Source organism: Ambystoma mexicanum, chromosome 1p (genome assembly GCF_040938575.1).
Source record: "Ambystoma mexicanum isolate Mex_15411 chromosome 1p, UKY_AmexF1_1, whole genome shotgun sequence".
Taxonomy (NCBI): Eukaryota; Metazoa; Chordata; class Amphibia; order Caudata; family Ambystomatidae; genus Ambystoma; species Ambystoma mexicanum.
Genome location: NC_090921.1, coordinates 1,294,798,168 through 1,294,823,117, shown reverse-complemented (window position 1 = coordinate 1,294,823,117; position 24,950 = coordinate 1,294,798,168). Strand labels below are relative to the sequence as shown.

General features: G+C 48.8%; 1 protein-coding gene across 3 annotated transcripts in view; it reads left to right on the top strand.

Moving 5' to 3' along the window:
- TRPM4 (transient receptor potential cation channel subfamily M member 4) overlaps nt 1-24,950 on the top strand; it is a 386,617-nt gene that overhangs the window by 139,693 nt on the left and 221,974 nt on the right. For all 3 annotated transcript variants that reach the window (XM_069605669.1, XM_069605650.1, XM_069605660.1), the window contains exon 3: nt 9,052-9,229. In XM_069605669.1, coding sequence (XP_069461770.1) covers nt 9,052-9,229 — 178 coding nt within the window. The remainder of the gene's footprint in view (nt 1-9,051; nt 9,230-24,950) is intronic.

The window sequence follows — 24,950 nt, the reverse complement described above, 5'->3', positions numbered from 1 at the left end:
ATGCGATGCGTGCTGCCTTGTTTGCAGCCTGTCTGCCCCCTCCTATGTTATGTTGTGTACATTGCTTGGATGGATTGGCATTAGTGTTGCACCAACACTGTCCAGTCCAGCTCACGCCCATGGCCGCTCCGACGAATCCCTGTTTCTGTCTGTAGACTGTTCGGTGCAATCCCCGATCCCCCAGTCTGTGAGCTCGACCAATCTTGGTGCATTCCCAGGCTTGCTCCCTGTTCACATCCCCACTCCTGGACCTGGCCTGGCCTGAGGATGCTCGTCTCCAGTTCAGCCGGAGACCAGTCGAGACTTCCCTTTAGCCGCAGTGTGATGCAGAAGATTGCCTTGCGCTTTGCTTCAGCGGAATGCAGACCTCGGGGGTTCTTGCACTTTGCAGTCTAAGCCTGTCTTTGCTTTTCTTTGAGCTATGCAGCTTTGAGCCATTACGTGTTGTACTGTCTTTAGAGTAGCTTAAGTAGCATTGTGTGAGATTTCTCCCTTAAAAGGCGCCCTAATTCTTTGACTGTGTGGAAGTGCTATGCGGAAACCTAAGCCAACTCATCTGCCTTCAGCAAAGCGCAGCGTGATAAGGCAGCCTTCTAATGAAAAGGTGAGCAGGTTTTTTTGTGAGCACCTGATTGAGCAGTCGCAGAGCTGCCTGGGACCAAGAAAAATTGCAAGGCCATGAATTTGATGTCAAAATCTTTTATTGGGTACATTTTTCAAAAGGAGCCACCTTCAAGTAAAATGGGCTCTTCCCAAAAACCTGGCGCCAGGATTGTCCTTCTGCTGAAGTTATCAGGGCCTCTCCGCCTACGGGTGGCCCCAAGATGCTTGGGCCTTTCCCAGCCTCTCAAATGACCTTCCCAGCCTTTACAGTTCCAATGGGGCGTCCTCATCCCTTCTCAGGCCCCTGGGCATGGTGGATTTCCACGGGCTTCTCCGGGTGATTGACTAGTTGCCGGCTTTCCGGAATCTTGTACCTCAAGACTAATTCGAAAACACAGTCCTTCGCAGCGGGTAGATCAGGTGAGTATAGTGGGCAGGGAGAGCTGCTCAGCTATCCTTTCAGACCTGCCCAGGCCAGGCGGCCTTCCAATTCTGCCCCTTTCGCCCCTTATCCTAGTATATCCTCCCTGCTCCACTCACCTGCTGGTCCTGCATACGGGTGACCTCACCCACTTCACGCGTCCTGTTCTGTCTGAGGACAGAGCTGATCCACTCCTTCCCCATAGTTTTGCTTTCCTCACTCATTGTTACTGCCTCCTCCTCTAGACCCCATTCACTTCCTGATGTTACCAGCTCCTCTGTACCCCCCCCCCCTCACCTCCTGGTGTTACAATATCCGCCATTCCATCTTTACCTCCTGATGTTACCTCCTTCTCCTCCGCTGTACCACCTTCACCACCTCGCAGTACTACTTCCAGCTCCTCAGTGCCACCTTTGCTGCCTGATGTTACCACCAGGGCTGGACTGCCCCACCGGGACGTCCCCGGTAGGCCTCTGGGCATAGGGCCTCTTTGGCGCAGAAGGCTACAATAAAGCGTGCGAGTCGCATGAATCTGCCTGGGTGGTTTCTTGACTTGGGTGCCTGCCACCTGCCACCACCGACCGCACGCTGACGCTGTGGCTGCACATTTCTTTTTAATCTTCCCGGCAGGACTGGGCAGTGCACCTGCACATGAGGGCCTATGTCAAAGCCTGCTTTGTGGTTGGCGAGCTTCCTATAATTACAATCTGAACGTCTCCACCGCAAGCCCTGCAGATAGCGGATCAGTGATTAGAGCCAAAATCACAAGGTAAGTAGTTCTGTGACACTGAGTCACAACAATAATCAACGACTCAACTCGCCGGGTGGTGATGAAGTGGCGATAGTGCAGTGGTTCAAGTAGGGCCTGGGACACGCGTGCCACTACTTGCATGCAGGAGAAGGCAGGCACATTTCTCCGGCAGATACTCGGCACCTGCTATTGACTGGCCTTGAGCAAATCTTTAACCCGGCATCTTGGCCCACGCATGCCTGCGCATCTCATTGCTGCAGGCAGCGGTGCACCGCACCTGACGGCTGAAGCCATCCACTGCAGCCAGGCTCTTTCCAATCAGCAGGAATTCTACATTGGAAACCCAGCAATAATTGTACCTCTGCGGTGGGAAATCATAGAGGGGAATATTGCACACCGTGGCAGTAATAGTGACATGCCACTCTTCATAATGTATAATTGAGGTGTGCTCATGTGAACCCCACCGCCTTGTGAGTTATTAACGGAGTTAGCTATGGCTGCATTCGGACTACTTGAGGTAAGACCCATCTTATAACTGTGAAGGTTCTGGGGTGATATGCTGTGTGTACTCCTCAGCAGGCATATACTGCAGCACACCATGTCCGGGAGATGCTGGTCCTGCGAAGCCTGAAGAGACACCCCTTTCCTAGCACTTCCCCTGCTCGGGGAAGGTGGTTCCCTGCAGGTGGAGATAACGCCTATTCACTCTGGGCGGTGCACTTAATCACTATGCATTAGCGGCATCTGGCCTGCTCCAAATCACATTCGCTGTTTAAACAGTCCTCTCTTCCCAGTAATAGATGATGTTGTTTTTTCTTTGCCTTGCAATCTGTGTTTTGTGCACCTGCCGCAGTGTATGCACTTATTTCGTTTGTTCGGTGGAACTGGGCCGCTGATGCACAGGAGAGCCGCAACAGCTGTGTGCCATGTCCAGAATCCAAGGTGCAAGTCCGGCGCACAGTAGCCCGGGCTAATTGCATGGTGGGGCCACTCCAAAAAGCTTTCCCACAAAATATGTACTAACCAGAGCTCTCAAGATTCTCTTCACCATGTATGGCAAGGCCTTCCAGTGCGCTCCCCCCCCCCCCTTGAATACTGGAACGTGCCGTTGTTTTCTCTCCAGTTTCAAATGATTGAAAACGACATGTGCCAGAATTGCAAGGGTCAAAAAAACAGAACTGTATAACCTCATGCATGTTCAATAGGAAACCTGAACTATGTTTTAAGCTGATCCAAGTCTTACCCTTTTAGGATTATTTACTGATCACTTGCTTGTTGTCTAACCTTGCTGCAAGGGCGTCAGTGGGAGTGCACACTTGATATAGCGTGCTGCTGAAATGAGTGTCATCTGCTGGTGAAATTGAACTTTCTCTACTATTCAGCCTTAAACTGCTTGTCTGGTAAAACGGCTTTGTGGGTTAGTTAATGTGTTTATTTGAGATATTGCCCTTGTCATATCCAGAGTAGATTACGCCAATAGTCTGTACCTGGGCATGCCTAAGCAACTTGAAAATGACAACGCATACAAAATGCGGCGCCCAGATTGCTTCTCAAGCTACCACGAAGGGAACACATCACAGCAGTGTTAAAAACTCTACATTGGCTACCGATCAAACAGTGAATCAAATTCAAATCAATGTGCATCATGCATAAAGCAATCCACAACCAAGCCGCAGAATTCGTGAGAGACAAATTAAGCCTACATCGCCCAACAAGGACACTCCAACGACACCCTCCTGGAACCGAAACCCTCCAACAAAAGAAAACTTGGAGGATCTTCTTTTTCTCAACCCGCACCAAAAACCTGTAACGACTTACCAAACAACATGCATAACACAAGAATTCACCCAATATTCAGAAAACTCCTCAAATCCTGGCACTTCAATGCATAACTAAAATAACACCAACAGTAGCAGATACATAGCTGAAACGATGAAGAGTCAAGAAACCGATCCCAGATCCTACTAAGCATCCCACGACATACCAAACTTGCCAATTGAGAGATAGTTACGACTGGACGAAACTAAAAATGAACACATAGCTAGACCAGGACGGAAGGACAAGGACGATTTATCAATGGCACCCTGGCCTCCAATCATGCACAAGCACCAACAGACCGCCGACGGACTAGATAGCAAGGGAGTAGGGGATGCTAATCCACAGCACCAATACCAGAGGTGGGGGGGAAACAGACACGCGCCATCCGAATACACGGAGCTCAATACAGCACTGCCAGGAACTCGTTACTCTGGCAATCGCAATGATTAGATCAACGAGGAAAGACCAGTGGCAATTAAGCTTACCTACAGGAATGCTAGACAGATAGAACAAGATCTGCAAAAACTAGGATATATAACCTACTAACCCGAACTCCAATCTCTCTGCATACCTAACTCACCCGAAAATCCACACAACCATTTCACGCCCAGCAAACTGCATGCACTTCACCACACTGCAACAACAAACACATAAACCGCACCAACAGCACATGAGGTCTTGCATCGGTCTGATACACCAAAAGCACAGCGCACAGTGAAAACCGAACTAAAGCCAACAGCACAACACTTCTCCCACTTTCCGACTCCCTCTTTATCCGACTAACCTAACCCGCACGCCTTCTTGCTTTGCAGATCCACCTGAGCGCCTGGGGACCAATTCCATTGGTGACGGTGCACGGTATAAATACCTTTTTTTTTTAACAATTAACATATGCATATCCCGGGTGCAGCCTTTCACCTCTTGGCAGTTCATTCGCCAAGTGTGTGTGTGTGTATTTATATGGGTTTCCTGTAGAGCACTTAACACTGCCTTCAGACTGGTCCATGGCGCTGTGCAGTGTGCTAGAAGAGATAGGGAAGGGGAGGGGGCGCATGGAAGAATCTGAAAAGAAACGGGAAAAGGAGGGTGAGATTGGAGGTAAAATAAGGGGGTGACAGTGAAAAGAAAGCGGGTTTACACTGGCACTGTGGGTAGGACAGAGAGGACCCTGGTGTGCATCTCTCCCCTCCCCCCACTTGCGTCTGTAGACGGGCCCTTCACGCGCACATGCCCCATTCCCTGCAGGAAATGGCAGGCCAGTCTTCGTTTTAACTTTGCATTCTGGAACCTGTAGTCCTGGGTTCTCTATTATAAACCCAAGACTGCAAGCTCCAGAATTCAACGTTCAACCCAGGACTGAACTAGCATCTGCTGATGGAATTGGGGCATGTTGGGCTCTGACAAGCTATGATGGCTGTTTAGCCTGGCTATGAAGAGCTAAAGTGGGTGGAGGTCCTTGGGGCCACCTGCCCATTAGACTCCTTTTGGTAATGGGCACTATATGAGAAGTGACGTCCACAGGAAGCCGCGTGCAACTTTTTCCCTTTCTGGGTGCTGTATCGCTGGAGATTTATCAGAAGGCCTCTGCACCCGCAGCCTCTTGTGTGAGGTCTTTCCAAATGTTTCCATAGGAAAAGGGTTGGGCTTGCTGGAAATGTGCAGCATGGGGCCACTTTGAACATTATTTCCAGGGCCTCTTTTGGTTCCCAGTCTACCCCTGGTTACCACCTTTCCTCCCCTGGGTTTTATAACCTCCCCCTGCCCCATTGGTCTCACCATCTCCTCCTGCTCTCGGTCGGCACCACCTCTCCAACCCCTTCCACCTCTCCAATGTCCGCATTTTCCAGTTTTCTCCAATCTCGAGCCACCAGCAGCACCTCTAACCTTTTGCTGCACAGGGCCGTGAGTGTTTGTGTTCTCCTTTGGTTGGGCCTTTGGTGAGTGACTGCACTGGGGTTTTGTGTTTTCGGCTGGCATTTGGGGCAGGATTTGTATTGGCTGCTGCATCTCTGTGCACCTCACTTTGGGCTTATGGGACCAGGCAAGCCTTAATCTGCCCTGTCCACTATCCAGTATCCGATGCTCCCCTTCCAGGCAGACCCTAGTGTGCAGGAACCAGGCGGTAACCTTTCAAAGGCTCCGGAGCGCACAGAAAATCCTGGATCGCATTCAGTTTGCAACAGTGTATCCTCGGCAAGGGAATGGTCTGCCAGTAGACAATGAATGGGAAATGTTGTATTATTATTATGGTTTATTATTGTGCTATGTATTGAGCGCGGACCTAGCTTCGAGATGCAACGATGCACTTTACAGAGGTACCAAATGCAGAGAAATCTGTGGTCGGGCAATCGCGGGCTTGCACCATTGCAATAAGTGCAGGGATCCAGTGCTCGCACGATGGGCAACCCGCAGTGGGAAACACGCAAACTAGCAACATAGCTGCCAAGTTTTGCAGTTCCATGCCGAATCTTTGAGGCAGTCCTGTTTATTTTTTATTAATTTTTTGCACTGCATGCTGAAACTTGTAGGCCCACCCTTAGAATAGGAAGAAAGAAACTAGAAGTTCCAGCATGCAATTGGAAGCAAAAATCAGGACTGGCTCGAGGTGTCACGCTTGGAACTGGGGAACTTGGCAGGGAGGTAGCAACAGTGGATCAATCCCTAGTCTCCGGTGTTCCTGGCGCATCTTGCGGAAGCTTGTAAGTGACATCTCTGATACCTTGGGTGGGGGCTGCCACAGCATCAGCAGAAACTTAATTGGTGCTGTGTGAGTGACCTTGAGTTTGGTTAATTTGTTGTTCCATTCTAGGACTTTGACTCTGGCTAGGGAGAGATTCAGACGCTCACAGCTGGAGAGGAGGTCCATAAGAGTGGTGACTGCCACTCCCAGGCAATGCAAAGCAAGGGAGAGTGACCAGGGGTTCTCACCATGCTGCCCCGCAGCCCATTATTTACTGTCTTGGGGGGTCACCTGGTCCCTGAGCCACCCCCTTGGTGTGCACAGCCAGACCGGGGATCCCATCGCCAATCTTGGATTCAGGGTGGCCTATGACAGGGCATTAGAGACTTTAAACGCCCAGGATATGTAGACTTTTCGCTATCTGCCATGCCCTCCTAGTCTCACCCAGCCTGAATGCAGTTTTGATCCAGACAGTCATCCAAATAATACCAGAATGTACAGCTCACATTAGCCTAGTGGCAATCGTCGGAATAACACTACTACTGCAAAAGCCCAGCTCCCTAAATACGATGGCACTGGCACAGCCCGAAAGATCTACTTGAACCAAATGTATTTGTAACTGGCAAGGCACTGAAAATGAATCCATCGAGAAGACCAGATGTCCCACTTGTTCTCAACAAGGAAGTTGCCTTCCTTTTGCAGTACGCCTCACCACCTTACTGGACATGTTACCTTATTGGGATACCGTGCACAGCTGCTATTTTCATGGTCTCCAAGCACTCTTGTGCATCTGTATTAGGAAGGATGGGGGTTTGTTAGGGTATTAGCAGGAAAAGTCACGGGGCTATGCACCACTGTTGGTGCTGGTAGAGCCAGGAGCAATTGGTGTCTGTGCAGATGAGTTGACTATTGGGTTGTGGATTATATCCTGAGGTCTGTGAGTTGTAGGAGGGTTTCAGCACCTTGGAGAAGTGTACAGTTGAGACCAAGCTCTGATGACCCAAATACATGTCCCTTAGAGGTTCAGCATTCAGTGCCCCCTCAGAATACCTCTTGCGGGACCTGTGGTGTTTTGGGGTGCAAGGTTGGCTTAGGTATGCCAGAGGGACTGGGGTTCCCACTACGAGCTTACCTTTTGCTCTCCCAGGGCCCAACGATCCCTCCCCCAGTACAAAGACAGAGGAGTCACCCAAGGGTAAGTTAGAACTGTTGTTTATTACACAAGCAGACAGGAATCGTACAGGAAATTGAGTTTCCCGAAATCACAGCTCCTGAGCCCGTGCCAGGGGATTTTGTTCAGTTACTGCGTCACAACATGGGCTCTTCTCCAAATAACGTATGAGGGTACATGATTGGATAGTTGTGGTGGTAGTGCCTATAGATGGCATCTATAGAGATTATTCTATTGGCCCCCACATGTCGGGTGGCTTGCCTGACCCTTCCCCCCCAAAACTATTACATTGTTGCAGGGTGGCAGGATTACCATACACCTTTGCCCTCTGCCATCCACCCCTGGATTTGTGTTCCCTGATTGGCTGGAGCGGATCTCCCCAGGTCTGGGACCCGGCTCTGTTCTCAGCGCTCAGTGCACCATCTCAAGGTGATGAGAAAGACTGTGTTCCCATTGTAGCGGTCAGTATTACCACTTTTGCCTTTGAGAGTGCCCACAGGGTTGCAACGTTGTTAAAGAATCCATGTTTCACCTTGTGTCTCAGTCGTTGGGAACTGCTCATCTTCCCACCGTGGTTGAATTACCATTTTCTTGCTTGGGCGAACCACGTAGTTGAGGTCTATGAAATCGAGCTCTCTGGTCTGCAATTTGTGAGCATTTATGCTAATATTTTGCATGTTGCTTGCTCCTTGTCTCTGAGGCCCAGGAATGTTCTACTCATCGCTGACCTGGGTTGTGAGCCCTGGTCTGCTGCTTCATGCAGCCTAATTCTGCTTTTCTTAGTCTCTCGTCCTGAGGCTCGTGGCCTCATGTAACCTCACTACAGTTATGCTGTGATTTCTATATATCTATACCGTGCTATGTTTCTTATAGGTTAGTAGTATTTTGCTCTTCCATGCCTCTTATATAGCCCTCTAGTTCCATAGGGTTAGTTGCAATAAGCATCTACAAGCTTGCTCTGCATCTTTACTTTGCCTTGCGTTCTGCGTTTGGCTAAAGAGAAGAAAAATAAAGGCTTTTGATGGTATGTATATGTATCTGTCCTCTACCTACAGAACTGTGTAATCATGTTCTTCGTGTGTGTCCATGTAACTTCGTGGATGGGTGCGAGTTTGCTTCATGACTAATGTTGCTATGTCGTAGTGTCACTAATGACGTCTGCACAACGTATTTCCATAATTAGTGAATCTGATCCATTGAGATGTTTGGCTCCATGATCAGTGTTGTGGCAGCTGTATCCTTAAAGCCGTTGACTGGATAAGGTTTGAATGGTTGTCTGAGAGAATATATGTTTGCGTATGTGGATGTCACTGCCCCATCCTGGCGGCTTTCCAAATTGTGAGTTGCATCTTCAGTTCTCAACTCTTTGGGCTGTCTTGTTCATGGGGGTGAAGAGGGGCATGCCAGGGACCCTCTCTTCAAATGTATGCTGATTTGTTTCTGGAACCACGGCTACTCTCTGGCCTGCGCAGGCGAAGGGCCATCTGACGGTCATCAGAGGCTGTCCATCTTGGCTCTCCAGCTGGAGACTCTCCTCGAGATGCAGTACTGTCGTTTTCATGATAATATTGACTAGATCACCCTTCCATTTCTTTTTACATCCCCAGCCCCCTGTCATATTGCCAGTGCGGTGCCCCGAGGAACATCCATGTGTCTGTGGCAATGGAGGATAACTTCGGAGCGGCGATTGTCAGCAAGTGGGAGTCGCAGGAGCACACAACCGAAGAGCAAACGGATGCCTTTGGAGACATTGAATTTGCCGGGGCGGGCAAGAAAGTCAGCAAGGTAAGGTTTCTGCATGCACGCCATCACCATTCTAGGAATCTGCCTATTTTGGAGTGCAAGGGGCTGCAGGATCCCTGCACGTGCAACGTGCTGTATGTGTAGTCCCTGTGGTTCTAGCCTTCTGTGTCTCTGGGCCTTTTATCAGGGGATTTTACAGTGGATCTTCCAAATCTACATGGATCCCCACATCCCACTGCCTACGCCTGTATGTTCTGCAGGGAGCTCTGCCTCCATCTCTGTGGCCATCTTTCTATAAGGATGTTACAGGGGTCCACCTCACTTGCACTAACCCATCCCATTTCTATGGCCTCTAGGGTTCCTCCCTCCTCTCAATGGACAACCACTTTTCTCATGGCTTGGAGCAACAAAGGCATAAAAGCAAGGCATAAAGATACTTGTGTATTGGTTTATCACCAAGTCATTTTGGAATGGTTTTGCCAGAAAAGGGAGAAACAGTTTCCACCTCACTCCTCACACTACACCTGCAAAGCCTCTTTGTTGTAAGCCTAGATGGCCTACACAGATCAGAATCTGCTTGTATTTAGCACCTACTAAAGTAGGAAGAATCTGCAGGATACCTTTTTGTAAAAGCCATCTGCAAAGTGTTATTTGCAGATGGCATTTACAACTTGTACGAGACGGTGAGTAAAAGCAAAGAGTAAAGGTGATTTTGCCTCTTTTTACTCTTTAGTTTTGCACTCCTTTTTTCAGAAGTATAGAATTGCATGCAAGGAACACAACAGCAGGTCATTCTCTTGTACATGCAATTGGCATTTATCAGAAAAGGATCTCCTTAGGGTCCCGTTCAGCAGAATGCAGAAAAAATACAGACCTGGTATTCCTGTAAATGACAGTGAATTTCTTCTAGATTCAGCCTTCTCTGCACCCGCCTCTTCTCTGCACCCGCCTCTTCTCTGCACTCGCCCGCTCTGTAAACTCATCCGCTCTGTGCATTCATCTAATTCATCCGCTCTGCATATTCATCCACTTTGTGTACTCATCCGCTCTGTGCAGTCATCCGCTCCACCGACTTCATCCGCTCAACTCCTTCGTTCATCCATCTTGCATTATCGGTTCAGCCCATGTCACTTGTCGTACGCACTCGATCCATTCCTTGCTCTCCATCAGTGCCATGCACTAAACCCGCCAAGTGCCGGAAACTCCCTGTGCTTAGTCTCCTAGGAGACCCAAATGCACTCTGGCGTGATTGGCTTGCTGGCTGACGGTCCGGAAAGGACAGCCACTCTGCTGGGTGAGTGGCATCTAAACTGGAATGAATGGGAGAAAACTTTTTAAAAGGCGAGTCTCCTGGACTGGAAAGCAGAATCGACCACTGGAACGAAAGAACCAAAGACGAGCTGGAAGGGGACGGCTGCTGGAACTCCTGGACTGTTGGTTTACCCTGTGAAGCCCTGCTGCAGGTCTGAATTGCCAAGTTCATCTCGACATAGAAGCCCCTTAAAGGACGACTTCTTCCTTTGAGTTGGTGGGACCCATCAACTTGTAAGCCACCTGGATACCATTCTCGTGGCTGGTTAGGACTAACCAGGGGGGAAGGACACCAGCTTGTGTGCTTGAATTACAACTACTGGAACTGAAGTGACTCCATTTTGTCAGCGTTTTCTGATGATCCCATGCAGTGCAGGATCCTCCCCCCCCCCCCCCCGACGTCCTTCCTCTTGTCCCCATGGCCGAGGCCCAGGAACAGTGAGATCTGCAGGAACTGCCAGGAATCAACGTCTTCAGCTGCATCTTTTGCTTCACATTAAGGTACTGTGCCAACCCGATTGAGAGAACGCCTCTCTCGCAGTGAAAGTTTGTGGCACTTTCCCAAATTGCAGGCCTAATCGGCTTGTGACCCAACATGATTCTTTTTCATACAAACTAGTTCTGAGAACTTTGGCAAAAACTTTACTGTTTACTTCAAGAACTGCTCTTTCCTATCCTCCAAGACACTAGTCCATTGGCTTTGGTCTAGGCCTATTGAACTGGATCAAGTCCTCTAGTGAACTAAAACTATTTGTACTGCCTAAGAAAGTATTTGTGGTCTATTCTGCTAACTTGTGCCTTTTTACTCCCATTGAAAGTAACTGAAATGCCATGTTGCTCCTATTTCAGAGGAGCCTAATTTGTCCAGAAACTTATTGGTTTGATATTGAAGTGTGCTTGTGTATAATATTAAGTTGCCTCCTTCTAGTGAATGTTTTCTAAATGATTGTGTAACCAATTAATAAGTGTTTTACCAAGAAAACCTGAGTGTAAGTGTCTACTTGAACCACTGTGACCTCTATGTAACCTCTTGTACTGCTCACATTGGTTTTTGCTAACACCTGTAGTCCAAATGGTGTCTAGTGGTCCCAAAGGGTACTGCCTGCAATTCGGCCTAACACCTGATAGTCACATACTTTGAGAAGTGAAACAGGCCCAAATAGGACTGCCACCAGAGCACAAAACCTAACTTCGCTGTGATGGTGTCCACACAATAATACTGAACTGCCCATGTTAGAACACCCGCAAGAACATTTTTTGATATGCTTTCAAAAACGGCCCATAGTACTCAGTCTTTAGAGCATATGCCTTTGATAGGCGGTTTAACTCGCTACCGGAAGTGCAAGAGGAGTAAGCATATTGAAATAGACAAAAGTGAAAATGATCTGTTGAATTCTAAGCCAGAGTTTGAGCCAGCATGCCTCTGACATCTTTGAGACATTGTATTTTGACCAATAAGAGTTCTAATGGAAGAAAAGTGGGGCTATTTAAGGTGTCAGTGGAGTACAATTGATTGGCTGAGTGAGAAACACGAAGTTCATTGTTTGTAAGTATGGGATGAAACGCCATTGTTTTAATTAAGTGAAATTACACCTGTGTGTCATAGCCCTGCCTCACAGAAGAGTCAGCTCTCTGAAAAGTTGTGCTTGCTCTCCCTTGCAGAAAAGCTGCTCCCTGGAAAAATTGTAATGGCTTGCCATCACAAAAAAAGCACTTCACAGAAAAATGTAAAAACGCTACCGCTTTCAGAAAAGCTCCGCTCTCAAAACTCATAATAGTGCTCCAACACGATTGTTGCTCTATCAAATTGTAATGGCCTTCCCTCTCTTTTCGTTTACACTTTGCTAGCCAGTACCAACCTTTAGAGAATATATTTAATGTGGACATATATTTTTTTCAAGGACCGAAGGTCTGGATCTTGAAATAAAAGAAAATAAATGGGACAAGGAAATCGGCTGCAGTACGATGCCCAGCCAACTCCCTCGTGGGCTTATGGTTGGTGATGTGCTCCGGAAAGACAACACAACACAGCAAGTGGCTAAGCACGTCTTCTTACTTGTTTGCTGTATTCAATACTTAACTTCCCAGGGAGCATGAGTGACATGCTTCCTGCCAACAATTCTTAAACATGAAAAGGGGCTTTGTACGTCCACAACAATAGAACGCTACATCTCCCCCCACATAAACCACATGTGTTTACTCATTCCATTTCTTCAATCCTCCTCGTGGGTCGACGCACAACCCACTTAGACGGACTTCGACCAGGAGACTGCACAGTTACGTTACTGTCACTATTGTGTGCAGTGTCAACATCCGCGTCCATGAAGTTAGAGCAGCTCTCAGACAGATCGCTGTCGCTGAGATTTTCATCTGACGAGACCCCTTCAGTGACAGACTGGCCAACCTTCCAAAAGAACGTTGAAATTTGGGTGATGGAGTGAACGTCGTTCTCCGTTGACACCTTAACGTCCGTCACACGCAACTGCTTGGAATGAAATGCAGGCATGTCCTTCTGAGTCTGTCTCTGCTGCACCTACTCTGCATCCCGTACGTGGATGTCATGCTCCCGTGCGCTTCTTCTCATGTCTGCATATTCCTTCATTTTCTGCCTTATGGCTTTGTCCGTTTCACGGGCACGTCGCGTCATGGCTTCTTCAGGATCCACACCTGGCACATAAGGCAAACTCGTGTGGACCTTGCGACTGACGTTCCGAGGGGCATACTCCCGTCATGCTGTGCGGGGGTGTTTCTGGTAATCTCTCAGTAACGCACAAATGGCTGGCATGAAAGACCCATTGGTGATGGTGCATACGTGTAGCATGTGCTTGATGATAGCCATGAACCGCTCTACCATGCCTTTGGCCTGGGACCATAGTGGTGTGATCTTTCCGTGTTGAAATCCAAGATGTTCGGCGAACATGGCAAACTCCTGTCCACTGAAAGGGGGACCATTGTCAGGCTTTACCACGGAAGGAACACCGAAGTTGCAAACATTCCTTTACAGGGAAGAAGCTTGTGTGAACCATATGTCTAAATGTCAATGTCTGAGGGCTTCAGTTTAGCAGGGCCGCCCTCCCTCCCTCCCCTACCTCTCCTCTCTCCCTTCCTCCAAAAGAGACAACCTGGAAATAATGTTCTAAGGGGCCCCATATTACACATTTTGAGCAAGCCCAATGCTTTTCCTGTGAGGAAAATGTATAGATGAAATAGTTTACCACACAGAAGAGGCCCAGGGTGCAAAGGCCTACCAGGAAATCTCGAGAGTTCCCTATGGGCCAGTCCACGCCCGCCTGCCTCCCTTCCGCCCCATCTTCCTCTTCATCTGTCTATCTTCCTGTCTATCTTTCTCTCCCCTTGTATCTTTGTCTTTCTTCTTAGGCTGCAATTATCAATTTGGAACCAAAAATTGCTTTATTTGAAGGGCCGGTTCTACAAGAATGACCAGCACGTTCCTATGACGTCTGTTGTCCAAATATGAGCCCAGAGGGTAATTTTGCGTGTGTCATCATAAAGCCTCTACTCGCCCCCACCCCCCCCCGCCCCGAGTCTTCCTAGAGAACGCCCTGTCTTTTTGTCCCCAGCCTGGAATGTCCGCCTCGTGTAGCAAGGCTTTGAAGCGAGGGCCCTTAAACGGATGGAGAAGTGAACGGTGCCAGACTGTCCCCCTGGCCACATCCAAGAACTTTCTCTTGAAAGAAGCCGAGTTGGTGCTGCATTCGCCAAAAGACAAGGGGGTACTGCCTCCACCACTCCAGGCACACCTCAAGCCATCTGCCCTGTACAACCTGAATGGGAGCCGCGAGTGTCTGCGGTCAGCCTTTTGCCTCGCTACAGGCCTTCCTTCCACTGTGAAGCATCAGTCACAGAGACAATCTGCTTGCTTGATTAATTGGACCAGTTTTCAAATTTTTGATCAAAGGGTATTATACCGATTAAAAAAAAAAAAAAACTAATGTATCAATGCAAAATAATGGCTCTTTTAATCGCCAACTATGTAGTCACCAGCTTTCTGCCTTGATCAGCCTAGTGAGGTGGCCTGGGCTAGGGGAATGCCATGGCCTGTGAGGGGTTCTCCTGTACGCCCTGCAATATCCATCCTCACCTAAGCAACCATCACCTAGGGGAAGGAGAAGTGAGCGAGAGAGAAATAGTCTACTCGTTGGTGGACCTGGTCTTCAATACGCACAGTGAAGGCATTGTTGTGCATGCACCTATGGTTTGGGTATATTTCTTTAGGGAACATATGTGTTCATATCCATCCCCACAATTCATACTGAAAGGAGCAGAGTAGACTGCAGCGTGGTACTTCCCTATCATAGTAAAGAGGCACCTTTGCCCTCACTAGTAGGGTGTGTGCCAACTTGGTCCCCACAAGTACAGTAAAGTAGGAAACAAGTCTTTATTTTTACTTTGGGTCCTCACTAGTAAACCAGGTCCTCACTTCACTTTTGGGCAGGTTGTCCTAGCAAGTATGGCAGGTAGAGATCATGGCACACCTATCAAACTCTCCTGCCCTCCCTCCCTCCCTGCCTGGCAGAGGCCTCTGAGTGGTGGCAGGAAGGCCTGTCTGCAGTTACTGAGGGCCAATGAGGGGACAGCAGAGCAGAGTCATATGTGTAATCGAGATCTCTCACCGGTCCAAGAAACGGAGAGGAGAGGGTCTAGCGAGGTGTAAACAATATTTGGATTGTCCTGTGCAGCTCTACCATCCCAAGTAGGCAGGGAACCTTTAAAAGAAGGGTGGGCTATATAACCATCTCGGTTTTCTAACCTGCGCCGTCACATTTCCGCACTACTGAAAGGCATTAAACTCTATTTTAAAATGTTTGTTAAATAGAATATAATACGAAGTAAAAACAAGTCACTAAAATACAAATATTGTCACAGGTTTCCCCCCTTCTCACCTGTCTTCGATGGAGTCTTCTTTCGTAGCGTTCGGGTCTTGTATAACCCAACATGCAGGTCCTCGGGTTCCAGCATGCGTTCAGCGTTCCGAGTCCTTGGAACGTACAGATGTCTGTGAAGTCCGAGGAAATCCAGGAAACAGCGAAGAGTGCACACGGAAGACGAGTGCACAGAGATCCGGAATGCAAGGAGGACAAAAAGGAGGGGGAATGAAGGAGGAGGAATTTAGGGTTACCGGGAATCAAAGGAAAAACACAAACGAACTATGGCAGCACACGTCTAGCCATGGCAAGTGGTAGCGTTGAGCCGTACAGGGCCGTGGGGCGTGTCCGCTTTATAGAACGTAATGCGTACGGAGCAGAAACTGGTAAACCGTATTCCGCGTTCGGTGGCCATGTTGGGAGTTCTGCTGAGTGAAAGCCCCTATGGGTCAGGGACCAGGAAGTCCAGAAAGGAGGCGACCAATGGTTCATGACAGCATGCCTCCTCCGAAGGCCTGTTCCTCCGGGTTTGCCCGGGTGAATAAGGTGGTACCTTTGAAGTAGCCTGGGGGTGTTTAGGTTTGAGACCGGTTGACAGGTGCGTTCACTGGGTGGATAGCCTTTGCACTCCACCAGATACTGTAGCTGACCACGTCTGTACCTGGAGTCACATATTCGGGACACTTCGTATTCTAGCTGGTCTTCGACAACCGCAAGGGTTGATCTTTGAGCAGACCGGGAGGTCTGGACGTATGGTTTCATTAGAGATGTGTGAAACACTGGGTGGCTCCTCTTCCAGGAGTCTGGTAATTTGAGTCGGAAGGCCACTGGGTTAATGATTTCCTTTATGGAAAAAGGGCCATAGTACCAAGGAGCCAACTTATTAGGTTGTAAGTGTCGAGGCAGTAGTTTTGAGGATAGCCACATTTCATCACCCACTGCATAGGAAGGTCCTGGTCTTCTTTTGGAGTCCGCATAGTGCTTGGTGTTAGCTCGGGCCCTTTTGAGGTGTTCTTTGGCTTCTTTTTGTACATTGATGAGGGTTTCAATCCAGGAGTCGACTGTAGGAACTGGTGTAGGATGTGGGAGAAGGGATGGTAGAACCGAAGTGTGGAATCCTTGGCTGCAGAAGAACGGGCTGGCCTTGACAGCCGAGTGATCCGAATTGTTGTAGGTGAATCAGCCACAGGTATTAAGAGACCAATCGTCCTGGACCTTGGTGGTGAAACTACGAAGATACTGCTCCAGGGTTTGGTTCACACGTTCTGTAGCTCCGTTGGTCTGTGGATGATAACCTGAGGAGAGGGCACGTTGGATTCCTAGTATACAGCATAAGTGTTTCCAGAATTGAGATATGTATTGAGGACCTTTATCTGATATGATCTTGAAAGGGAGTCCATGAAGTCGGAATATGTGTTCCAGGAAGATTCCGGCAAGTTCTGAGGAAGATGGTAATTTATACAAGGGTGTAAAATGAGCCATGTGAGTGAATAAATCAATGGTAACCATGATAGTTGTGTATCGCCTGGAAGGTGGTAGTTCCACAATAAAGCCTGAGGCAATAAATTCCCAGGGCCTTGTTGGTAGCGTTGGTTGGAGTAGGAGACCCGCCGGCCTCTTGTTATCATGCTTGTTTTCATTGCAAACTGCACAGGCTTGGATGTACTGCTGGACGTCACGTTTCATTTTTGGCCACCAAAACTGTCTTTGTATTAAACGGAGAGTGTTGGTAATGCCACAATGTCCTGAATGAAGGGTATCATGACAGAGGCTTGTAATCCTTTGTCGCAGTCTCTGTGTGGGATTGACCAGGCCATTGTCCCTGAACAAATACCCATTCTTGGTTTTAAGATTCCATCGATTCTTCCCAGTAAATTCCTTCCAGATCTCAGAGGACTGGGTTTGAATATGAATATCTTCCAGGAGAGTGATTGCTTGGGCTACAAAAATTGTATGGGGAAACATCTTTGGGAAGGATCGATCTTCAAGAGTTTCGTAGTCAGGACGTCGAGATAAGGCATCCGCAGTTATGTTGTGTGTTCCGGGTACATGATGGATTTGAAACTGGTACTGGGCAAAAAAGAAGGCCCAACGGGCTTGACGACTATTCCTACATTCCATGGATTGTAGGACTTGGAGATGCCGATGATCCGTATGGACCTGAACAGGATGTTTTAGCTCCCAGGAGTAGATGACGCCACTCTGTGAAGGTTTGACGGATGGCCAACAATTCCTTTTCCAGAACAGAATAATGGGTCTCGCTAGGAGTTAGTTCGCGAGAGATGAGCGATGGGGTGTTCTAACTTGTCCTCGAATTCCTGCTTTAAGACTGCTCCGATGGCGTAGTTAGAGGCATCAGTCTCCACTAGGAAAGGTTGATGAATGTCAGGTTGAGCCAAGATGGGGGCTTGTGTAAACTCCGACATCAAACGTTGGAACGCTTCATCTTGGGCTGAGGTCCAGAGGAAGGGAGTATCCTCCTTCAACAATGTAATGATCGGTTAAACTATCTCCGAAAAGGAAGCTATGAATTTCAGGTAGAAGTTGGCAAGCCCCAGGAAGGAATGAATCTGTTTCACAGTAGTTGGAACAGGCCAGGATAGTATGGAATTTACTTTTGAGTGGTCCATTCCAATTCCTTCTGGACTAAGGACAAATTCGAGATGGTGAACAGTAGAGACATGAAAAAGGCATTTCTCGGGTTTAGCCAGGAGTTTATGTTCACGTAGCCGTTGTAAGACTGCCTTGAGATGTTCTTCATGCTTAAGATGGTCCTTGGAGTATATCCGTATGTCGTCCAGGTAAACTATGATGAAGAGAAACAGCATATCGGAGAACACCCGGTCCATAAAACGTTGGAAGACTGCTGGGGCATTGGCGAGTCTGAAGGGCATGACCAGGTATTCAAAGTGACCAAAGGGTGTTCTAAAGACCGTTTTCCATTCGCCCCCTTCCTTTATACGGATAAGATGGTAGGCACCTCTGAGATCCAATTTCGTGAAGATTACGGCTCCTCTCACCGCTTCCAGGATATCCAAGATTAAGGGAAATGGGTAGCGGTCCTTGAGGGTGCATTGATTAAGACCATGATAATCAAGACAAGGCCTAAACTCCTTAGTATCCTTCTTGGGAACGAAAAACAATGAAGCTCCCGCTGGGGACTTGGATGGTCGTATGGTGCCATTTTCTAGCTTGGTATCCAAGTATTCTCGGAGGGCCCTTTTCTCTGGTTCTGATAGGATGAACATCCTTCCAAAGGGAATCACTGCCGAGGGTTCAGTATCGATAGCGCAGTCTTCAGGCCTGTGATGGGGTAGGGCTTGAACTATGGCAGTTGAAAACACATCAGTGTAGTCCTCATAGGCTCTGGGGACCTGGATAATATTTGAGAACGTGAGTGGGCCTTACTGGTCTGTCAGCGTACCTTCAGAGGCTCTTGACAAGGAATCCAGGGATAGGCAGTGAGACATGAAATGTTCGGAGCCAAGAAACAAGGATCCTGCTGCCCAGTTGATGTATGGGTTGTGCTTCTGAAACCAGGGCATACCCAGTACCATTGGATAATGGGCAGATTTTATGATGTCAAACTTGATCATCTCTTGATGATGGTTTATCGAGAGCTGGATCTCTTTGGTTTGCAGGGTGATTGGTCCTGAAGAGAAAGGTTGTCCATCGATGGCCTCTACAGGTTGCATGATGTCTCGAGTTTCATATGGAATGTGGTGGGTAGTGACCCAATCCTGATCTATAAAAATCCCCATGGCTCCACAATCCACTAATGCCAGAATGGGGTAAGTTTCCTTCTTGGACAGCGATAGAAAGGCCTGCAAGATCACAAGGTTGTTTTGCCCAGGAGAGTTCAAGGATGGAATAGATGTGGAGCAAACCTCTCTCTCCCGAAGCTGTGCTCCATCTAGGATCGGGAGCTGGCGTTTCCCGAACGCCGTGGAGGGGCCAAAGGACATTCTTTCACAAGATGTTTATCTGAGGCACAGTACATACACAGCCCGGTGTGGATCCGTCGCATTCTTTCTTGCGGGGATATATGTCAGTGGAAGGCCCCCATTTGCATGGGTTCAGGGTTGTGGTCGGGGCAGGAGTGGGCTCGGGTTTAGAAGGAGATTCTATAGAGGTCTTTTGGTAAGGCATCTTTGTTTTCTTCTTTTCTGCCTTCCTTTCCTGGATTCGAAAGTTTATTTGTAAAGAGAGGTCTATAAGGGCCTGGAAGGAACCTGGGCGAGCTACCTGGCTAGCTGGTCTTTTATTTCTTTGTTTTAGTCCTCTCCGGAATAGAGTAAAACGGGCCTCTGGGGACCAATCTGCTTCCTTTGCCAGTTGCTTAAAGCATCTTACATAGGTAAGCATGTCCTGGGACCCTTGTTGGAAATCCAATAGACATTCTTGGGCACCCTAAACCTGTTCTGGGCAGTCAAATATGGTCTTTAGAGCCCGTACGAACCCTTCATAATCATCCAGGAGGGCAGCTCCAGAATTAACTAAGGGCGTAGCCCAGGTTAACGCATTCCCGGAGAGATGCAAAATCATAAAGCCCACCTTTGCCCTGGGTGTGGAAAAGTAGCAGGGCTCAAAGGTAAAGTTCACTAAACACGAATCTAGGAAGCCACGAAGGTTCTTTGAGGAGCTATCATATTTATCCACTACTCCGCCCAGCAATACACTTTCCTTGGTTGCGGAATCACGTGACAGGACTAGTTGTTTTAATGCGGCATTCTCAGCTTTGAGATTCTGAACTTCTGTGGTTAACTCTTTCATGCCGCGCATGAGGTCTTGAACTGCAGCCTCCATGTGCGTATCTATCAGTTTGTTGGCGTCTCAATCTGTCAAGGTTTCCCCGCTTCTCACCTGTCTTTGTTGTTTGTTGGAGTTCTTTGATGGAGTCTTCTTTCGTAGAGTTCGGGTCTTGTATAACCCAACGTGCAGGTCCTCGGGTTCCAGCGTGCGTTCAGCGTTCCGAGTCCTTGGAACGTTCAGATGTCCGTGAAGTCCGAGGAAATCCAGGAAACAGCAAAGAGTGCACATGGAAGACGAGTGCACGGAGATCCGGGATGCAAGGAGGACAAAAAGGAGGTGGAATGAAGGAGGAGGAATTTAGGGTTACCGGTAACCAAGAATCGAGGGAAAAACACAAGTGAGCTACGGCTGCACACGTCTAGCCATGGCAAGCGGTAGCGTTGAGACGCACAGGGTCACGGGCCGTGTCCGCTTTATAGAACGTAGTGCGTACGGTGCGGAAACTGGTAAACAGTATTCTGCTTTTGGTGGCCATGTTGGGAGTACTGCTGAGTGAAAGCCCCTGTGGGTCAGAGACCAGGATGTCCAGAAAGGACGCGTCCGATGGTTCATGACAAATATTGCTATAGAAACCAAATAAAATCAAACTAGGTCAATACTTGCTGCAATCAGTTTTGAAGGAATTCGAGGATTCTTGTTCATTTCATTTATTAGGCCATTCTACAAGACTTCACTTCAGTATAACATTTAAAAAATCAAGCAATATATTCTCTATTATATTTTCCCTGCGAGAGTTCAAAAACAAATAACCTAACACCTAATCTCGGATGCTGGTGATCTGACTGTTAATGTGTGACGGTGACATCTACTGGCATAAAACAGTATTACACTCATCTTTGCATCGAATTTTCAGCGAGCCCTGCAAAACCTGCTGTTCACAGGCAATTTTTGAATACTACCGGGGCTCAGACCGGGTTAGCCCCATCCCACCTAAAGCCCCGCTGGTAAATCTCACAATGTGGGCCCCTCTTCCTTTGCCGTTCTGCCCCGGATTTGTCATCCATCTCCACCTTCTTTTCTTAAGGTCTCTTGCTCAAGGCCAGATGTATGCGTGTGGTTTGGAACAATATGAGGAAACGTCATTCCTTCTTTCCTCTCCAGCTTCCCAATTCTGATGTGCCACCTTTTCCTCCATCTTAAAATCGCCTTCGTGGTGTAAGGCACATATGCAGCTCACATAACATAATACAATATACCCTTCCCTTTCTGGCTCCCTTGTTTCCTCTCCATTTCCCCCCTTTGTCTCATCTCGCTCATTAAAGCAGCCTTAGGACAATATAAGCGCTATGAAAGCAACAAACTTTACAGAAGAGATGGAAGCCAATTGCTTCTATTAATTAATATTCGCAGCACCTGTGATGGACGCACGTTGCTGCAAAACCGGGCTGTGTGTTAATTGTTCGGAGAAAGCTGTCGACTTCTCACACCTGGTGTGCCACCTTCTCACCCGCTACTTTTGACTCGTTCCTCCCCCCCACACACTTACCTGTCCGTTGCCCAGCACCGCCGCGCCATTGATCAACACTTACCGGACCACCAGGCCACCACAGAAATGGAAGAGGGGCTCTGCAACCTTCCATTTCCACCGCGGCCATGTTGAGAGAGTATTTCTAAAGCAAATGGGTTGTGCGCTCTCCTCAACCCTCAGGATTTACGGGTCGGTAAAGTTGTGCGGACATGGCGTTAAGACTCCCACTTCCCACAGGACTATAACTCGATCCCTATATTGTTACCAGCTCGTGAAGCCCGCGGGCCTGGTGTTATTGTGGCAATAAGGTGGCGGGCCAATACCGCCACAGGTAATGCCCCAGGGGTGAGTTATAGGCCTGAGCAAAGCGAGGGCCTTAATGGTGCCCCGGGGGCATTACCTCGGAGCGGTATTGGCCCGCCACAGAGTGGCTTATTGCCATTAGTACCCCGGCCCGTTAGACCGGGGTAGTAATTGCTTTTTTTTCTGTTCCGAAACAGAAAAAAAATGGCCGCTGCCATGGAATGGGAAAACGTATTCCGTTTTCCCTTTCCATGGCGGCCATTGGGAGCGGACGTGCTGGGAACAGAAGTGTGCTTAGCGCGTTCGCTTCCAAGACCAGAAGAAAAAAGAAGGTAAGTGGGGTCGGGAGGGCAGAAGGGAAAGGATGGGGAGGAAGAAAAAAAAACTAAAAACATACCGCGGTCTTCGGCAGGGGATGATGGAAGCCTCCAGCCGTGTGGAGGCTTGGAGCGGGGATGGCACCGCTCAGTCTCCACACTGCTGGAGGTTTCCATCGTCCCCCGCCGGTGACCTCGGGATAGAAGGTAAGTGGGGTGGGGAGGGAGGAGGGAGGAAAGGCTGGGGGAAAAAAAAAATCTTACCTGCGTCCCCGGCGGGGGACAAAGGAAGCCTCCAGCCATGGGGAAGCTCGGAGCGGGGATTGCCCCGTTTTGAGCCTCCTCATTGGCTGAGGGGCTGCCACGCCCCTCGCCGGGAACAGAGTAGCCGGCACGCACGGCGTGGACGGGAATACCGTGTGGTATGGCTCGCAAATGAGCCAATCACCACACAGTATTCCTGTTCAGCCAGCGTGCCGGGTACTAATGCTTAAAAGATGGCTATTTGTATAAGCTCTGTACCAGGAAAACATTTCATTTGTTTATAATGTGAATGGCATTTTTACACTGTACTTTGCGCGTGCACTTTCACATGCCCGTCCTCTCGCTCTCTCATCTGTGTCTCCCCCCCACCTCTCTGCCCTTCTGACCCCTGGTAATGGCATAGCACTACGTGGTGTTCCTCGTGTGCAGCTTGCAAACTGCCTTGTTTACTCCAAGCATGTGGTTGATGTCTCTGCCCATGTTAGTGCTTTGCCACTGGCCTGGCCCTCCCGGGTGACTCGGTGTTCAGCTATGCATTGCAGCTGTCAGAACGTTGTGTGCCTGTCACGCCCAGAGTGGCGCACAGCCCCACAGATAACCGCTTAAGCAGGCAGCTGAATGACCCGAGGGAAGGACACACTGAAGGTGTCCGTGTGTGTGCAGATTAAACTGCCAGCACTCCAGACAGAGCAGACTCCTAGATCTGGAGGCAGCTGGCCTGACTTCCAGCACTGCTGTCAGACAGCAGTCTCCCAGCACTGCAACAAGGCTACCCAGCATGCACTGCAATCAGGGCATATTCCTCTGAAGGCCAGACTACTAGCAGAGCAGTGCAATCATGTTAATCTGCATAGCGCGGCGATCCCCCGTTGACCGCCCCCCCCCCTCATCCCCCTGTCGACAGAGCATATCAACATCAAGAGACCGTACTGCTGCAGCACACCACCTTATAAGCGTCCCCCAAGCGCCTGGGATCGAATGGCAGGCCCTGGGGGATGCCTCTTCAGCCTCCAAGGGGAGGAAGAGTAGAGTTTGACCAACCCCGGAATCGGATGGTCAGAGGGGCAGCCTGCTATGTAGGCTGCCCCTCTAGCTCCCCCTCTGGAGGCTGGTCAGCCTCTTAGACTGCAGTCAGGTCAGATTTGTAACTTCTGGGGCACCAGTGGCCCAGGGATGAATATAGGTTTCTAGACCATCAATCAGCCCCACACCTCTAGTACACCAGAAGGGAATCCGCAGAGATTGGAAACGCAAGTCAATTATAAACCTCCTTGTCCAAGTTTGGTAACATGGATGGAGTGGCAGGCTCATCTCTGCAGGGTCGCGGATCGTTGGTTAGTTGCAAGACAGCAAAAATACAATTATTTGTTTTCTTGCACTTAGTTTATTACAAACTTTAGTAGTGTTTAGAATGTTTTAGTCATCCTTCACAACACTCGCTTAATGTCACAGTATAAGGTTTCAGAAAGTTCAAGGAATAAATTATTACCCAATGATGAAAGGGACTGTCCAGTCAAGGTTGCATAACAGATCTACTTTATTATTATCACAACAGACAGTTCTAGCAACACTACAAAATACAACCCACCCTGCAAAGGAATGTAGAGGACAGACTGTTTTAGGAAAAGGGATGCACTCTGGATACTGACAGGAGGGTAGTCCATAAAGTAATTAATCACAATAGTTCAAGGATACTTGATTTCAGAACAAAGGGAGCAATGGGTGCTCAAATGTCACTACGGGCCTTCGGAGAAGGACCAGGGTAGTTGCCTCTGCCTGTTTTGTGGCAATAAGCCATGAGGTGGCGGGCCAATACCGCCACAGGTAATGCCCCAGGGGTGAGTTATAGGCCAGAGCAAAGCGTCATACCCCCGTTTACGGTTTCTTATCGTCCCCTTTCCTATCACGTGATAGCGGCTGCCTTGTGTCTTCTTTGTTGTCCCATTTTAATGGGCGACTCGGTGTTGTCAGGAGCGGTCTGTTTCCCTTCCAGACCAAGGTGTCGTTTTCGGCCCTTCATACCAGTCCAAGGACCCCACCCACGCACTAATAACGCGGATACATATTTCAGCTGCCGCATGCTAGCTCTCGGCAAATGTGTGGCAATGGACATGCAGGAGCCAGTCTAGGCAGGCCCAGCTCCAGGTAATCCCACAGCTGCTCACATGTGCAGCGTCTTTCCAGGAAACGTGCATTCCAGTGATTATGGCGTCTAGTGCTCTCGCGGCCAGGCCCCCACTGCAGACCTTTCTGCGTCAGTCCCAAATGGAGACGTGCAGCTGGGTAGGGGTTGCCAACGGGATGTTCAGCGAGGCAGCAAGCAAAGATTGGTTTGTCCATGAAGCCACTAAGAATCCATAAGTGACCCGACTTCTCCGTGTTGCCGGCACTATCCAGGAATG